Source organism: Bison bison, unplaced genomic scaffold, assembly GCF_000754665.1.
Source record: "Bison bison bison isolate TAMUID 2011002044 unplaced genomic scaffold, Bison_UMD1.0 scf7180017864181, whole genome shotgun sequence".
Taxonomy (NCBI): domain Eukaryota; kingdom Metazoa; phylum Chordata; class Mammalia; order Artiodactyla; family Bovidae; genus Bison; species Bison bison.
This window is the reverse complement of record NW_011494753.1, coordinates 4,443,313-4,461,602: the sequence shown is the minus strand read 5'-3', so window position 1 is coordinate 4,461,602 and position 18,290 is coordinate 4,443,313. Positions and strand designations below refer to the sequence as shown.

The 18,290-nt window shown below is 42.1% G+C and overlaps 1 protein-coding gene across 1 annotated transcript in view; it reads left to right on the top strand.

The window, feature by feature from the left end:
• LOC104990937 (neuronal acetylcholine receptor subunit alpha-7) overlaps positions 1 to 18,290 on the top strand; it is a 142,312-nt gene that overhangs the window by 120,042 nt on the left and 3,980 nt on the right. Inside the window, exons 5-8 of the mRNA XM_010843266.1 lie at positions 3,549 to 3,716; positions 11,343 to 11,537; positions 12,884 to 12,970; positions 16,484 to 16,593. Coding sequence (XP_010841568.1) covers positions 3,549 to 3,716; positions 11,343 to 11,537; positions 12,884 to 12,970; positions 16,484 to 16,593 — 560 coding nt within the window. The remainder of the gene's footprint in view (positions 1 to 3,548; positions 3,717 to 11,342; positions 11,538 to 12,883; positions 12,971 to 16,483; positions 16,594 to 18,290) is intronic.

Genomic DNA, 18,290 nt, shown 5'->3' with positions numbered 1-18,290 from the left:
GAACCACCACTCATCAACCAGGAGCCTGGCCCACGTGGAGGTAAACAAACGTGTGAGGGACTGAACCGGTCATAAGCAGACACCATCCACTGTTGTCTACAGAGATGGAAGGACTTCAGACTTTCAGGTTTTCTGTCTTACAGCTTGTGCTTCCTTGCTTCTTCCTCAACCCCTCCTCGCCTCCCTCAGGCCTTGCAAACCTTCTTCCTAACACAGAGCTCGGAGAGGGTCTTCCATCACTGTACACTCTTTTACAGCAGACCTAGAAGCTGTATCTTTTATCATGAGGGCTATTGTGGAAAATGATCTCCAGCAGTCATCCATGTAGAAGAATATGGGGCTGTGGGTTGTATTGAAGGTTGGGGTCATTTTCAGCCACAGGAGCAGCACTCCTGACCCACGAGTCCTCTGTACGCCAGCCCCTCTGGGCCCCGTGCCTGTGTCCCAGCCTCCACGGCCCCTGGAGTCCATCAGGAGGGCACACTGAGCTTTGACTGTGGGAGTCTCCCCTACCCTGGCTGGAGAGTGTGGGGCAGTCTGGTTTGGGCAGCAAGCCTTTACCTGGGGTCACATAGACCTGTCTGGGAAGCTGCTCTGCTCTAGCAACTGAACAGGCAAAAGGTGTTTCAAGTGGAAGCTTTGAAATAGACTTGGTTATGAAATGACTTTTTTCCCGTCACAGTTTTATTTTTTAACAGCATTATTGAGGTATTATAAATTACATTATTGATACGTATTATAAATTACATATCATACAACTGACCCATTTTAGGTAGATGATTCAATGATATTTAGTAAATTGACAGAGTTTTAGGACCACGACTACAATCTAGTTCTAGAACATTTGCCATCACCCCCCTAAAGATCCCTTTTGCCTGTTTGCAGTTAATCCCCACCTTCACTGCCAGCCGCCGGCAACCACTGACCTGCTTTCTGTCTCTAGAGAGTCTCTTTTTCTGGTCATTTCATAGAAATGGAATATTACAGCTACAGAGTTCATTTTCTACCGGCAATGAGGGTTTCAGGGGATCTAGCCCAATAATGAGGGCAGTGTCTGTAATGACTTCCAGATTCCTGCAGACATTGGATGTGATGCTGCAAATCCCGTTTAAAGAGACTTGAGGAGACAGGAAATCTATTATCCTTTCACAGTTTGGTTGTGGGTGAAGGGGTCCCTGAGTCCCTTCCTCCATTCACTTGTTTTTTTCAGCTATGCTCTGAGTTTTGAGGCATTTCCTTTCTCTAATTCGGAGAAGGCAATGGCACCCCACTCCAGTACTCTTGCCTGGAAAATCCCATGGATGGAGGAGCGTGGTAGGCTCCAGACCATGGGGTCGCTAAGAGTCGGGCACGACTGAGCGACTTCACTTTCACTTTTCACTTTCATGCATTGGAGAAGGAAATGGCAACCCACTCCAGTATTCTTGCCTGAAGAATCCCAGGGACAGAGGAGCCTAGTGGGCTGCCGTCTATGGGGTCGCACAGAGTCGGACACGACTGAAGTGACTGCTATTAGCGGTAGCAGCAGCAGATTTATAGAGCACTGCCCTGTCCCTGAGAACACTGGGACCCTTAGCTATTTGTGCCATCACTGCCTTCTGGTCCTTCTCTGGACAGCAGGGAGCACTTGGGCATAAAAGCCCACTGGAGTGGGCTTATCTCAGTGACGTGCTGGGAAACTCCCTGCCAACTTGTCCTGTCCTTTTCAGTGGAAACTAATTTTTGTCCAAACACTACCTCCTCATCTAAAACCTGTTATTTTTGTTCTGTTTATAATCTAGAATTCAAGCGAGTTAAAATTATCTTCCACATATATTTCTAGATAAACCAAATATTTCCTCAATTTTTAATATAAAGAAAATGCTCCTTCCACTCCTCACCAAACACACACACACACAGCTTTCAGAGTCTGTTTCTAAGCGCTTCATTATTTTTATCAGCTTGTATTGGATTTTTTAACATTCTTTACATGTCCCTCACTGTTTAGAATTTGGAGATGCACGTGCTTGGCATGAGAAAGTTTACAGAACATTTAATTTTTTGCACAGAAATCTCTCAGAGTAGAAGATGTCAGTATAGTCTTTGAAATGTAAAAGGCAGTAAGGCCTCAGCTGAACTTCTTTTCTAGAGATTTTTCCAGAAAGACCCAGCTTGTTCTGGATAGGTTTAGCTACTCTTTGGGTGGGAAGAATGGATTGAAGCCTCTTTGGTCACACCCAAGTGAGAGACCCTGGTATCCACACCTCCTCCTCCTAAAGGGAGCACAAATGGTCCAGGGGATATGTGCAGAGCATTGATCCTGAGACATGCAGAGTATCCGTAATGATGCATCATTTAACTTGCCAACCTTTGATCAGGCCAGCAAGAGTTTCAGTCCATGAAGGGCAGGCTGTGTGTATTATGAACAGTGTATGAGATGGAGACCAAGGAATTGCTGTGCGTTTTTTTTCCAGCATTATCGAGGTGTAGTTGACAAATGTATATATCATATATACATTCACACATATATACACATACATATGTGTGTGTATATATGATACATATATCTGTGTCACATATATATGTATGTATATACATGGGTTCAATCCCTGGGTTGGGAAGATCCCTTGGAGGAGGGCATGGCAACCCACTCCAGAATCCCATGGACAGAGGAGCCTGGCAGGCTACAATCTATAGAGTCGCAAAGAGTTAGACACAATTGAAGTGACTTAGCATGAATGCACTTATATGTAAGTGTGTGTGTGTGTATGATATGTTTACACATGCATACACACACACATGCATACATGTTGTGAAACCGTTTATTTCAACAATCAGATTAATTAACATACCCCTCACCTCACATAGTTAATTTCAGGCATACTTGAGATTTTAACTATAGTCATGGTGCTATATGTTAGATCTCACAGTGAATCCTCCTCTTACAACTGAAAGTTGGTACCCTTTGATCAACTTCTCCCCCATTTCTGCCACCCTCCAGCCCTTGGCAATCACTATTCTGCTCTCTGTTTCTGAGTTCAAATTTATTTTTTTCAAATTCTTCACGTAAATGATATTATACAGGAAGTGTCTTTCTGTGTCTGACTTATTTCGCTTAGCATAAGGTCCTCCAGGTTCATCCATGTTGTTGCAAATGGCAAGATTTTCATCTTTTTAAAGGCCGAATAATAATAATCATCAGGAATATATTATATTGCATATAATCCATATAAATTTAATTATATATATATATTTTTTATTTTATCTATTTATCCATCAACAAACACTTAAGTTGTTTTTATGTCTTGACTGTTGTGAGTAATGCTGCAGTGAATATGGGTGCAGATAGCTCTTTTTTTTTTTTTTTTTTTTCCAGATAGCTCTTTAAGATACCGATTTTGTTTCCTTTGAATGCATATGCAGGAGTGGGATTACAAGATCATATTTAGTTCTATTTATAATTTTTTGAGGAGCCTCTGTACTGTTTCCATAGTGGCTGCACCAGTTTGCATTCCCACCAACAGCTGTGTGTCTAACACAGGTCTTGGTCTGTCTTATTGCCCATGTAGGCATCTTTAAGAGCTCCTGCTACATCGACGTGCGCTGGTTCCCCTTTGATGTGCAGCAGTGCAAACTGAAGTTTGGGTCCTGGTCTTATGGAGGATGGTCCTTGGATCTGCAAATGCAGGAGGCAGACATCAGCGGCTATATCCCAAATGGAGAATGGGACCTTGTGGGTAAGCCCAGAAATACTGGCAACCTAGAAGGAAGCTGCTTTATTACTGTACTGACTTTAAAAGGTTAGGATTTTCCACTCTGCTTTTCAGCATAAGCATTTACTGAACCCTGCAGCATTCTCCATGATTTACTGAGAGCTCTAGGCTTAGACACACACAAAAAAACAATTGGAAAATTCAGTGCTTTCCATGAGGAACTTGCAGTTATGGTAAGGTCAGTGCAAGTATGGGCATCTGTGTATCACTCAGATCTGCTCCATCCCCAAAATCAGGTGGGACAGCAAATTGCAGTTGATGAGAACCTGTATTTAATGATTTAAATAGAAAAACAATAATTATGTTTATAATGGTATTGAGTTTACAGTGTATTGGAGAAGGCAGTGGCACCCCACTCCAGTACTCTTGCCTGGAAAATCACATGGATGGAGGAACCTGGCAGGCTGCAGTCCATGGATTGCTAAGAGTCAGACACTACTGAGAGACTTCACTTTCACTTTTCACTTTCATGCATTGGAGAAGGAAATGGCAATCCACTCCAGTGTTCTTGCCTGGAGAATACCAGGGATGGGGAAGCCTGGTGGGCTGCCATCTATGGGGTCGTATAGAGTTGGACATGACTGAAGTGACTTAGCAGTTACAGTGTATTATTTATAATCATGGTGTCTTAGTCCATTCCGACTATTGTAACAGAATGCCATAGACCAGGTGGCTTATAAACAACAGACATTTATTTCTCAAAGTTGGGAGACTAAGGGCTCAAGATCAATGGGTTGGCAGACTCTGTCTGGTGAGGACCTGCTTCCTGGTTCATAGACAAGTGTCTTCAGGCTGTGTCCTCGCATGGCAAAAGGGACAGGAGATCTCTCTAGGGTTCCTTTTATAAGGGCACTAATCCCATTCTTGAGGCTCCCTCTATAACCTAATCACCACCTAAGGCGCTCACCTCCAAATAACCATCACTATGGAGGTTAGGATTTCAGCATGTGAACTTTGGGGGGACACAGTCAGTAGCATGTGTAATTCAAATATGTAAAAAAATCTTCCAGTTCAGCAGTGAAGCTATGTTGAGAGGGCCAGTTTGACACGGTTGCAGAAATAGACATATCTAACACTGCCAAAGCCAGAAGTACCGCCCAAAGACATACTGAACCCATAGACACTCCAAAACCTACTATTGGACACTGCACCACCCTTCAGAGAGATGAAATCCAGCTCCATCAACCAGAACACAGGCACAAGCACCCCCAACCAGGAAAATATAACAGGACACTAATCCAACCCCATCTATGGGAGCAGACTCCACAACCAAGAACTATGACCTTGAGAACTTTTTTTTTCTTATAAATCCACTGTTTGTTCCCCCTACATATTTCTACCTTCATATTAGCCTTTTGTGGTGCTGTGGTTTTCCACATCTGGAAAGAGGTGTTCTTTTCCTCTTTGTTTTTCTCATTAAAAAAAAAAAATCATTTTAAGATTTTTTTTCTTTTTCACCTTTTTTTCTTTTGGTGATGTTTCTGATTTTGTTTTTTGATATATTCAACTGCTTTTCTTTATAATTCTTTACCGGCTGTAGTTATTCCTAAATATATATGAATCTTTCTTACATACAACCATTTATCTTTGCTTTTCTATTTTTTCTCTTCTCTCTCTTTTTAACCCTCTTTTCCACCCCTTCCTTTTCTCTTTCCTCTCCCTCTCCTCTTTTTTTTAATTTTTCTCTTTTTTTCTTCTCCCTTTTTTCCTACATACTTTCTTTTTTCACCAAGTAAGTTAAATTGTTGAGCTCTCTTTGCTATATTCCTCAGGTGGTACTCTGCTCAGGCCCAGTTTTCCAGATTGAGCGTTAGTTAGCTCGGCTTTTAGTTAGTCAATATCACTTTTGGTTTCTCCTGCTCACCAGGTCAATCTCCTGTACTCTTCTTTAGAATACTTTGGTTATAACTATGTGTGTGGAAGTGTCTGTATATGTCCCAACATTTCTGTAATTACCTACCTGATCTACTTGATCTCCTCCCACTAGAACATAGGCACAAGTCACCCCTAACAAGAAGTCAACACAAATTACTCAACCAACTTTTCCCTCAAAGGGCAAAAACCAAAAGGAAGAAGGAATACAACCCTAAAGCCTGAGAAAAGGAGACCTCAAGTGGAGCAAGTTAGGGAAAAAAAAGGAAAAAAAGAGAAATACAGCACAAATGAGAACAAGGTAGAAACTCACAAGGCCAAATCAGTGAAGAGGAAATAAGCAGTCTGCCTGAAAGAGAATTCAGAATAATGATAGTAAAGATGCTCCAAAGACTTGAAAATAGAATGGAGAAAATCCAAGATACAATTAACACAGTTAATACAATCACCAAAGACATAGAAGAAATTAAGAATAAGCAAATATAGATGAATACCACAATTACTGAAATTAAAAATACTCAAGAAGGAACCAGTAGCAGAATAACTGAGGCAGAAGAATGAATAAGTGAGCTGGAAGATAGAATGGTGGGAATAACTGCTGAAGAGCAGAATAAAGGAAAAAGAATTAAAAGAATTGAGGAGAGCCTCAGAGACCTTTGGGACAATATTAAATGCACCACCATTTGAGTTATAGGGGCCCCAGAAGAATAAGAAGAAGAAAAGAAAGGCACTGAGAACATTTTTGAAGAAATTATAGTTGAAAACTTCCCCAACATGGAAAAGAAAACAGTCAAGTCCAACAAGTGCAGAGAGTCCTTATAGGATAATCCCAAAGAGAAGCACATCAAGACACATATTAATCAAGCTACCAGAGATTAAGCACAAAGAAAGAACTTTGAAAGCAGCAAGGGAAAGGCAACAAGTAACACACAGGGGAAAACCCATAGGATTAACAGTGGCTCTTTCAGCAGAAACTCTGCAGGCCAGAAGGGAATGGCAGGATATATTTAAAGTACTGAAAAAAAAAAAAATCTACAGCTAATATTACTATACCTGGCAAAAATCTCATTCAAAATTGATGAATAAATCAAAAGCTTCACAATCAAAAAGTTAGGAGAATTTAGCACCACCAAACCAGCCTTACAACAAATACTAAAAGGACTTACATAGCCAGTAAACACAAGAGAAAGGAAAAAATGACAAAAACAAACCCCAAATGATTAGGATAATGCCAATAAGAATATGCTATTTAGTCACTCAGTTGCATCTGACTCTTTGTGATCCCATGGACTACAGTCTGCCAGGCTCCTCTGTCCATGGAATTTCCCAGGCAAGAATCCTGGAGTGGGTTGCCATTTCCTTCTCCACAATAGGAATAGATATATCAATAATTACCTTAAATGTAAATGGATTAAATGTACCAGCCAAAAGACACAGACTGACTGAATGGATACAAAAGCAAGACCCATATATATACATTGCCTACAAGAGCCCCACTTCAGACCTTGAGACACATACAGACTGAAAGTAAAAGGATGGGAAAAGATATTCCATGTGAATGGAAATCAGAAGAAAGCCAGAGTGGCAATCGTTATTTCAGACAAAATAGACTTTAAAATAAAGAATATTGTGAGATAAAGAAGGACACTAAATAATGATCAAGGGATCAATCCAAGAAGACATTACAATTGTAAATATTTATGCACCCAACATAGGAGCACCTCAGTACATAAGGCAAACGCTAACAGGTATAAGAGGGGAAATTGAGAGTAACACAATACTAGTAGAGGACTTTAACATCCCCTCTTACACCAATGGACAAATCATCAAAAGGGAATCAATAAGGAAACACAAACCTTAAATGAAACATTAGACCAAATGGACCTGATCGATATCTTCAGGCTTTCCATCAAAATAAAGGAAGAATACGTTTTCTTCTTAAGTGCACATAGATCATTCTCCAGGATAGACCGCATCTTGGACCACAAATCATGCTTCAGTAAATTTAAGAAAATTGAAATCATATCAAGCATTTTTTCTGATAACAATGCTATGAGACTAGATATCAACTGCAGGGCGGAAAAACTGCAAAAAACACTAACTCATGGAGATTAAATAATATACTACTAAATAACAAAGAAGTTACTGAAGAAAGAAGAAGGGAAATCAAAAGATTCCTAGAAACTAATGACAATGAAAACACGACGGGATTTAGCAAAAGCAGTTCTAAGAGGAAAGTTTTTAGCAATACAGTCCTACCTCAAGAAACAAGAAAAGCATCAAATAGACAACCTAACTCTACGTCTTAAAAGCAGCTGGAAAAAGAAGAACAACAACAAAAAAAAAAACCCAAAGTCAACAGAGGGAAAGAAATCATAAAGATCAGAGCAGAAATAAATGACAAATAAATGTAGGAAACATAGCAAAGATTAATAAAACTAAAAGCTGGTTCTTTGAGAAGATAAATAAAATCAACAAACCACTAGCCAGACCCATCAAGAAGAAAAGGGAGAAAAATAAAAATAGAAATGGAAAAGAAGAGGTTACAACAGATAACATAGAAACACAAAGGATCATAAAAAAATATTATGAGCAACTACATGCTAATAAAATGGACAACATAGAGGAAACGGACAGATTCGTAGAAAAGTTCAACTTCCCAAGACTGAACCAAGAAGAAATAGATATTATGAAGAAGTGAATTACAAATGCTGAAATCGAAACTGTGATCAGAAATCTCCCCCAAAAAACTAAAGCCCAGGGCAAGATGACTTGATAGGAAAATTCTGTCAAACATTCAGAGAAGAGCTAATGACTATTTTTCTGAAACTCTTCCAAAAAACTGCAGAGGAAGGAACATTTCCAAACTCATTGTATGAGGCCACAATCACCCCGATACCAAAACCAGACAAAGACAACACAAAAGAAGAAAATTACAGTTCAGTATCACTGATGAACATAGATGTAAAAATCCTCAACAAAATTCTAGCGAACAGAATTTAACAACACATTAAAAAGCTGATGTACCATGATCAAGTCGGGTTTATTCCAGGGATGCAAGGATTCTTCAATATACACAAATGAATCAATATGATATACCATATTAACAAATTGAAAGATAAAAAACCATATGATCATTCAATAGATGCATAAAAAGCCTTCAATAATATTAAGCATCCATTTATGATTAAAAAACACTTCAAAAAAATGGACATAGAAGGAACCTACCTCAACATAGTAAAGGCCATATGTGATAAGCCCACAACAAACATTCTCAGTGGTGAAAAACTAAAAGCATTCTCTCTAAGATCAGGAACAAGACAAGGGTGTCTAATCTCACCACTGTTATTCAACATAGTTTTGGAAGTCCTCACTATGAGAATCAGAGAAGAAAAAGAAAAAGAATCCAGATTGGAAAAAAAGAAGTAAAACTCTCACTGTTTGCAGATGACATGATACTATACATAGAAAACCCAAAAGAAACTATCAGAATATTACTAGAGCTGATCAGTGAATTCAGCAAAGTCATGAGATACACGGTCAATACACAGAAATCACTTACATTTCTGTATACTAACAATGAAAAATCCAAAAGAGAAATTAAGGAATCAATTCCATTCACCATTGCAATAAAAAAGAATAAAATATCTGGGAATAAACCTACCTAAGGAAACATAGAAATGTATATGGAAAATTATAAGACACTGATGCAATAAACCAAAGACAACATAAACAGATGGAGAGATATTCCATGTTCCTGGGTAGAAAGAATCAATATTGTGAAAAGTGGCAATACTACCAATTACAATCTACAGATTCAGTGTGATCCCCATCAAATTACTAATGGCATTTTTCACAGAACTAGAACCAAAAACTTCACAATTCATATGGAAACACGAGACCCTAAATAGCCAAAGCAGTCTTGAAAAAGAAGAATGGAGCTGGAGAAATCAACCTTCCTGACTGCAGATTATACTACAAAGCTACAGTCATCAAGACAGTTTGGCACAAAACAGAAATATAGACCAATGGAACAAGATAGAGAGCCCAGAGATAAATCCACTCACCTATGGGTACCTTATTTTTTTAAAAGGAGGCAAGAATATACAATGGAGCAAAGATAGCCTCTTTAGTAAGTGGTGCTGGGAAAATTGGACAGCTACTTGTAAAAGAATGAAATTAGGACACTTCCTAATACCATACACAAAGATAAGCTCAAAATGGATCAAAGACCTAAATGTAAGACCAGAAACTATAAAACTCTTAGAAGAAAACATAGGCAAAACACTCGATGCCATAAATCAAAGGAAGATTTCTATGACCCACCTCCTAGAGTAATGGAAATAAAAATAAACAAGTGGGGCTAAATTAAACTTAAGTTTTGCACAGCAAATGAAACTACAAACAAGGTGAAAAGACAACCCTCAGATTGGGAGAAAGTAATAGCAAAGGAAACAACTGACAAAGGATTAATTTCCAAAATAATATAAGCAGCTCATACAACTCAATACCAGAAAAACAAACAACCCAATCAAAAAGTGGGAAAAAGACCTAAATAGACATTTCTCCAAAGAAGACATAAAGATGGCTAACACATGAAAGGATGCTCAACATCGCTCATTATTAGAGAAATGCAAATGAAAACTACAATGAGATACCACCTCACACCAGTCAAAATGGCCATCATCAAAGAGTCTACAAACAATAAATACTGGAGAGGGCATGAAGAAAGGGAACCCTCTTGCATTGCTGATAGGAATGTAAATTGATACAGCCACTATAGAAGACAGTATGGAGATTCCTTAAAAAAGTAGGAATAAAACCACCATATGACCTAGCAATCCCACTTCTAGACATATACCCTGAGGAAACCAAAATTGAAAAAGACCCATGTACCCCAGTGTTCATTGCAGCACTATTTACAATAGCTAGAACATGGAAGCAACCTAGATGTCCAATGACAAATGAATGAATCAAGAAGCTATGGTACATATCTACAGTGGAGTACTGCTCAGCTGTAAAAAGGAACACATTTGAGTCAGTTCTAATGAAGTGGATGAACCTAGAGCCTATTATACAGAGTGATGTAAGTCAGAAAGAGGAATATAAATATCATATACTTACACATATATATGGAATCTAGAAAGAGGCACTGATGAATTAAGGGCAGCAATGGAGAAACAGACATAGAGAACAGACCTATGGACATGGTGGGTGGGGAGGAAGAAGAGGGTGAGATGTATGGAGAGAGTAACATGGAAACTTACAATACCATATGTAAAATAGATAGCCAGTGGGAATCTGCTACATGACTCAGGGAACTCAAACAAGGGCTCTGTGACAATCTAGAAGGGTAGAATGGGTAGAGGAATGGGAGGAAGGTTCGGGAGGGAGGGGACATGGGTGTACCTATGGTTGATTATTGTTTGACAAAACAAAATTCTGTAAAGCAATTATCCTTCAGTTAAAAAAGTGACAAAAATAAAAAAATCATATAATCTGCAGTCAAAAAAAAAAAACCTGCCAGTTTGTTCAAATATCACTAAGGTACCCTTAAATAAATATATATTAAAGCTAAAGCATTTATTCAAACAGCCAGTTTTCTGTACTTGGCAAATTCCACGCCTCTATGTGTGTTACAACCCCTTAAAACCAACAGGGTCCCCTTGTTTCAATGGCGGTTCCCTCCTCTCTCCCTACCCGCCCCCGGCAATGAAGGGGTCTTGGGCAAGCGGAGTGAAAAGTTCTACGAGTGCTGCAAAGAACCCTACCCAGACGTGACCTTCACGGTCAGCATCCGCCGCAGGACTCTCTACTACGGCCTCAACCTGCTCATCCCCTGTGTGCTCATCTCTGCCCTAGCCCTCCTCGTCTTCTTGCTCCCTGCAGACTCTGGAGAGAAAATCTCCCTGGGTGAGTACTGGGTCTGAGCTGGATGGGAGGGGCCTGCTTTGAGGGTGGCAGTCAGGGGCCCAGTGCAGAGACATCAGGGTCTGCTCAGTACATCCCAGCCCAGGGTGACTCCCTGACACCACAGCCCCCTGTGCGGGGTGGCCGGGCCCTCCTGAGATCCCACAAGCTCCTCTGATCCTGCAGAGAGGATGGGAATGCCAAGGGAAGGACCAGTTCTTCCCTGAGGGGCCTGTGCCTTCTCCCCTCCTGACACCCCTCCCCACCCCTTGGTGGCAGCCAGCTGGGATATGTTGTGGGCAGAACACCGTTGAGTTTAATATAGTATCAGCTTGCATTTCTATATTGTCACACACAATGTAATTCCTTACCATCCTCCAATAGGAAGATAAAACTATGATTTAGATTGGTGAAATGAGTCCCGCAACATCTCAAAGAGTTACTAAAGATTGCGTTTGATATACATAGAAATCATTCTCAAACCTATAACTTCTGACTACAAGTGTCTGACTACTGTAGTCGACTTTCTGACTACAAAGCTCAACCAAAAAGTGAAATTATGTTTTATTTGGTGGACTTTCTAAGGACTTCAGGCTCGGGCTAAAGCATCCTAGATAGCTCTGAGGGACTGCTCCAAAGAGTAAGGAAGAAACTAGGATATATTTAGGAGTTTTTGCCACAGACGGAGTAGTTGAAACATCAAAAGATTACTATTTAAAAACCAGACTTCTCAAGTTAATAAATTTAGTGCTTTCCTATGCTTGGGAAGATGCAAAGAGTCTGGATTCCCTGAAATCATTCCTGTGTTGTATACCTGAGCTCTCCAAGGCCAGTATCCTGTGTTTTCTCATCCTGAGTGTCCTCAGGGTGCACCATCTGGGAGTCTGCAATGTGATGGCTTGATGGCTGCAACATCTATTGTTTATTGATAGAGCAGGTGATATTTTTATTCATAGGGCTCAGCTTGGGCACATAAATGACTTATCCAAGGTCTCACAGCTAGTAAGTAGCAAAGTCAAGACCAGAAGCCATGTCTTCCAACTGTATCTCTTGTTTTTCCTGCTGCTTGGAAATTACCTCTAGATACTAATGTATTAATAATAAAAGATATGTGTGCTGAAGTCAATGATTTATTTTGAGATGTTCTAAGTTCTGGCTTCTAAGTTTGTCTCTCCAGGGATTTCTCAACAGTCCTCAGAAAAATGCCCATTCCTGTGAATATAGAAAACCAGGCATTCCATTTGGTGTTGGGAATACCACCCTCATACCTCCTTTGACTCTCAGGTTGCCTGGAGTTCAGGCCTTGCGTTCTTTTCTGTCTCAGGGATCAGTATGTGTCTCTGTTTCAGGAATCACAGTTTTACTCTCCCTCACCGTCTTCATGCTGCTGGTAGCTGAGATCATGCCTGCGACCTCTGACTCAGTGCCCTTAATAGGTAAGCAAGCAGCCGGCTCCTCTAAAGACCTGGGCTTTGACAGTGCCTGGGATTTCCCAGCACAGGCAGAGAGCAGAAACATGTCCTCCAGGACCCCAGAGAGCTGCACACTGCCCCTTTCTGCTGTGAGGGGATGACTTGCTTTAATTACTCAGAGTTGACTCATGGCCTCTGCTTACCTGGGCATACAGAAGGGGACAGGGAATCCAGCTTTGTGGTTTGGCCTTAAGATGCAGAAATGCCCCCTTTCCTCCCACAATGCACCTCTCCACACACTTGTTATGGAGCCAGAGATTTTTACCATCAGAGATTCATTATTTTAGCTTGAGTCACTGTTTTTCCACAAATTCATTGTCACACTTTAACTCTTAGCTGTTGTTTCCCAAGATAACTTGACATCTCTGTAGAAAGTTCAAGCTTGTGAGAGAAGGTGAACAGGACAAATATATTTTGGCCGCATGTTGGGATACACCCCACAGGCCTGCCAGCCCTGTACTTGCCCAGACTTTAGACAGAAGAAAGAGCCCAGAGACACCAATGGTTTGATAGATGGGAGATCTTACACATCTGAAGCAAAAGGGTTATGGAGTGACACCCCATCGGTTACCTAAGAGAATTGAAGTCCGATTGGTCCATTGGTTACCAGGGAAACCAGCGAAGGGTCACAACCCTCTCAGCCCCTTGGGTTGAGTACCTTCCAGGTACAGAGGTCTTCCCTTGTTAAATTATGAATCAGGAGCCATTCTAATCTAAAGATTTGAACAATCACTAGCTGGCTGTGGGGGAAAAGTCTGTAGGTATTTATTGATTAGCTCTGTGATTAAGGAGACAGTCATGTGAGTGTGATGTAGGTTAAGCAGGGACTGGTCCAGCAAAGCAGATGTAGAGAGAGCAAACAAACCACACACAAAGGCAGGTGTAAAGACGATGATCTGCCCAGGGAGAGAGAACAAACGCAGGAGGCGGCATCACCTGTTGCTATGCACCTCCCTGGACTGGACTGAACTGGAGTAAACAGGAACATGCAGAGCAGGGGTGCTTAGTGGCCCAGAGAGGACCCAATACCCTGGCTATTGCAGTCAAGGTTCGGTTCCTGGTCAGGAAGCCACACCTCCAAGCCAGTTGTGAGGACAGGAAGCAAACATTCTGCCAGTAGATATTAGGTTTGATGAGAGTCCCTACTCCCACTTGATGGTGGAGGTCAGAAAGAGAAAAGCAGTTTATACAGTGGCAGTCCTGTGTAGTTAACCAGGGGTAAGTAGGAATAGGGGTCCTTACGTGATACCCTCAGGCTTCACTTCCCAAATTCAGAAGCCAAGGCCCTTCTTGGAGCTTCCTGGATGTATAATGTTTGACCAGAGAGCCTATAGGTATAAAGAGCCTCTGTGGATGTCATGTTTTTCTCAGAACCATCCCAGAAACCAGGATACTTCAACCTGACCTTCTGACCCCATCCTTTCACTTTTAGTAGAGACCTGCAGCAGAAACCACCCTTAACCAGGCAGTCAGCAGGCCCTGATGTCTGATGAACCCACAGGCTCGGCGGCTGCCTAGCCCACATCTAGAAGAATGGAATGGCCTTCTGGAAGGCCTTCTAGAAGAAGGACAGCTGTTGGCCTTCGACCTCTGTTGTCAAGATTTCAGCTGTGGGATCCAGTCCCCCTGGATCTCTGTAGGTCACTGTATGAGTCTGCTAAGGCTGCCACAATGAAAGTCCTCAGACTGGATGGCTTACACAAGAGAAATTTATTTGTTCCCGGTTTTGAAGGCTGTGCGTCCAGGATCAAAGGGCCAGCAGGGTTGGTCTCCCTCCTTGTCTCGCAGACAGGTACCCTCTGCTGTTCCCCGACATGGTCTTTCCTCTGTGTCTTCATATCTCTGTGCCCCTTTGAGTTCCCAGATTTCCCCTTTTTATAAGGACACCAGCCAGTTTGGACCAGGTGCCACACTAATAATCTCACGGTAATTAGTCTCCTCTTTGAAGGCCCTTTCTTCAAACACAGTCACATTCTAAAGTACTTGTTGTTTAGAACTTCAATGTACAAATTTTAGGGGTACACAGTATGCAGCCCATAACAGTCATGGTTTGGTCCCCCTTCCCTCCCCTTCCCAGAGGTCCCTGATGCTGATGTCAAGTCTCAAACGTCCTCCTCCAGTAGCTCCTTGTATGTTCCTCTTGGTCTCCATCGGAAAGCAATGAGTTCCTGCGTGCCTGGAGGGTAGGAGGTGTTTTTAACCAGGTGTATGACCACATACTTAGCCTTGTACAAGGATGTCTGTTTAAGAGCTCAGCCCCTTGGTGGATAGCCACAATGAAGGTTATCTATTTATTGCATTTATGTTAGGATAATTTATTGTTTTGCTTGTTTAAGGAGGCGTTGATCATACATATTTTTGTTTCATTATTTTTAATACTCTTTTTGCACTTGAATCCATGCTTCTAATCCCTTTTTTATTATGTTTTGAAGTATGATTGATTTGCAGTATCTTGTTGGTTTCAGGCATACAGCACAGTGGTTCAGTTTTTTATATTTATATATATATATATATATTCTTTTATATGTAGTTTTTCAGATTCTTTTCCTTTATAGGTTATTACAAAATGTTGAGTAGAGTTCCCTGTGCTATACAGTAGGTCCTTATTGGTTATCTATTTTATATATAGTAGTGTATGTGTTAATCCCAATCTCCTAATTTATCGCTCCTCCACACTGAAGGTTTAATAATCATAGTTGACAGTTAAAGAATGCCCACCTGTGCCAACTTTTTCCTATACTCTTGGCCCATAAAATTGTTAATCTCTGCACCAACCCGGCAGAGAAGGCATTTCTGTCCCTGTTATACAGTAGAGACCTGAGGCCCAGAGAGGCTAAGTGGCCATTTAGGCTCACAGATGACAGCCAGTGTACCAGGAGGGAGCTCCATGCTGCTTCTCACCTGGGCCAAGGTAGAGAAACACATCCTTACCATCAAAGCTGAAGCTGATGTTCTCAGCCTGAAAGGACACTGCAGCTGACCTCTTCCTCAGACTGGTCAGCTGGCACTGCCTACCCCCATGGCCCTGGGTTGATGGAGCCAGAGCCCACTGTAAGTAGAGTCATTTTCCAGGCCTGAAAAGACAGCTGGGTGGCACCCGATCTGCCCTTGCTAGACCTCTGCAGCCTGCCCATGGCCTGCAGTCTTAACTGTCGTGACCACCTCCTCTGTGTACCAGTGGTTTCAGTTCTGACAATGATGCTTCCTTATCAGACAACCTTATCACCGTCCTGTGAGGTGCACTTAACTTTCAGTGAAGGATGAAGCAGTCAGGGTTCCTGAAAGTTCAGTCAGCTGGTGAGGCTGCTCACCAGGACTGGAGGAGGCAGCTCTGTATGCTGTGGGCTGTGGGCTGCAGGCCTGGAAGAGGTCACGCTGTGCTCTTGAGCCTCACTCCCCAGCCCCTGGTCAGGATGCCACCGTCTGGGTTCCCCGCACCGTGCTGTGGTAACACTCCTGCATCTGTGCTCTCTGCAGCCCAGTACTTCGCCAGCACCATGATCATCGTGGGCCTCTCTGTGGTTGTCACGGTGATCGTGCTACAGTACCACCACCACGACCCCGATGGTGGCAAGATGCCCAAGTGGGTGAGTTCCTCCCCAGCAACTCCACCAGAAGAGGGGTCAGCGTGCCTTCCCCAGAGGGGGCTCCAAGGATGACATCTATTTTTAAAAATCCCCCAAAAGACTTGGATTCCAAAACAAAAAGCTACAGTTCCTCACGTGTCTGCATATCTCTGCATCCCGGGGAGCAGGGTGAGTGCTGTCAGGATCCCACAGGGCTGTCCTTACAATCTGACATCCCAGAAATGGGCTTAGGCCACCACTCTGCATCTCTCACTGAACAGTGTTTCTAAACCTCCTTTCTGCACATGCAGTGTTAGAAGCAACACAGAAGATGACAGCTGCTGGTTGGAGCTTCAAAACAGAATGAGGAGTGAAAAGAGTAAGAGACAGTGAGCAGTGTACACATATACATTGAGTTGTCGACAAAATAATCAATAAACAGTAAGAATAGAAAGGAATTTTATCAAACTGAGGGCTAGCCTGGAAACCAGCTTCCCAGATGACTCTGAGAAACTGCTCTGGAGAAGCAGGATTTTCAGCAGTTTTATATCTTGGCAGAACAAAGAACATTAAACAAGTTGGGGTTACATTTCTTTAAGGTAAAAATAACAGATCAGCCTGTACACATTGATTCAGCATGGCCTTGGTTCCTGAGAAGGGAGTCCTATCATCAGAGGGCTAGCACTGACACCCCAGGAAGAAAGACATTTAATTTTTATCATGGACACACTTTACTTTGGGTCAGTGTGCCCTTTCCTTTAATAATTAAAGCAGATGTACAATGTATGTTTGTTTTTGAAAAGTGAAATCGCACAGCTGTGTCCGACTCTTTGCGACCCCATGGACTGTAACCTATCAGGCTCCTCCGTCCATGGGATTTTCCAGGCAAGAATACTGGAGTGGGTTGCCATTTCCTTCTACAGGAGATCTTCCCAACCCAGGGATTGAACCCGGGTGTCCTGCCTTGTAGGCAGACGCTTTACCATCTGAGCCACCAGGGAATTCAAGTTAACTCATGCATAAGCCAGAATGACTTCCCTCTATCTCAATATATGAAACTGTATTTTATCACAATACACATAGGAAAGTCATTTAACCAAAAGTCTATAAAATAAAGGTAAGTGGTTAACAGTGGTGACGGAGGATGTGATAAAAGGAAATGGATGGAAAATAAACATTTATCATCGTAGCCCAGGTCAGGCCCCATGGTCCCCACGTTTCCCAGCACTGATGGCCTGTGATGTGTGCTGATGCTTCTCAAGCCACGGCTGTGCTCCATGTAAGTCCAGCGTCCAAAACACTATACCCACTCTTGCTTCAGTTCAGTTCAGTTCAGTCGCTCAGTCGTGTCCGACTCTTGCGACCCCATAAACTGCAGCACGCCAGGCCTCCCTGTCCATCACCAACTCCCGGAATTCACTCAGACTCACGTCCATCGAGTCAGTGATGCCATCCAGCCATCTCATCCTCTGTCGTCCCCTTCTCCTCCTGCCCCAATCCCTCCCAGCATCAGAGTCTTTTCCAATGAGTCAACTCTTTGCATGAGGTGGCCAAAGTACTGGAGTTTCAGCTTTAGCATCATTCCTTCCAAGGAAATCCCAGGGCTCATCTCCTTCAGAATGGACTGATTGGATCTCCTTGCAGTCCAAGGGACTCTCAAGAGTCTTCTCCAACACCACAGTTCAAAAGCATCAATTCTTCAGTGCTCAGCTTTCTTC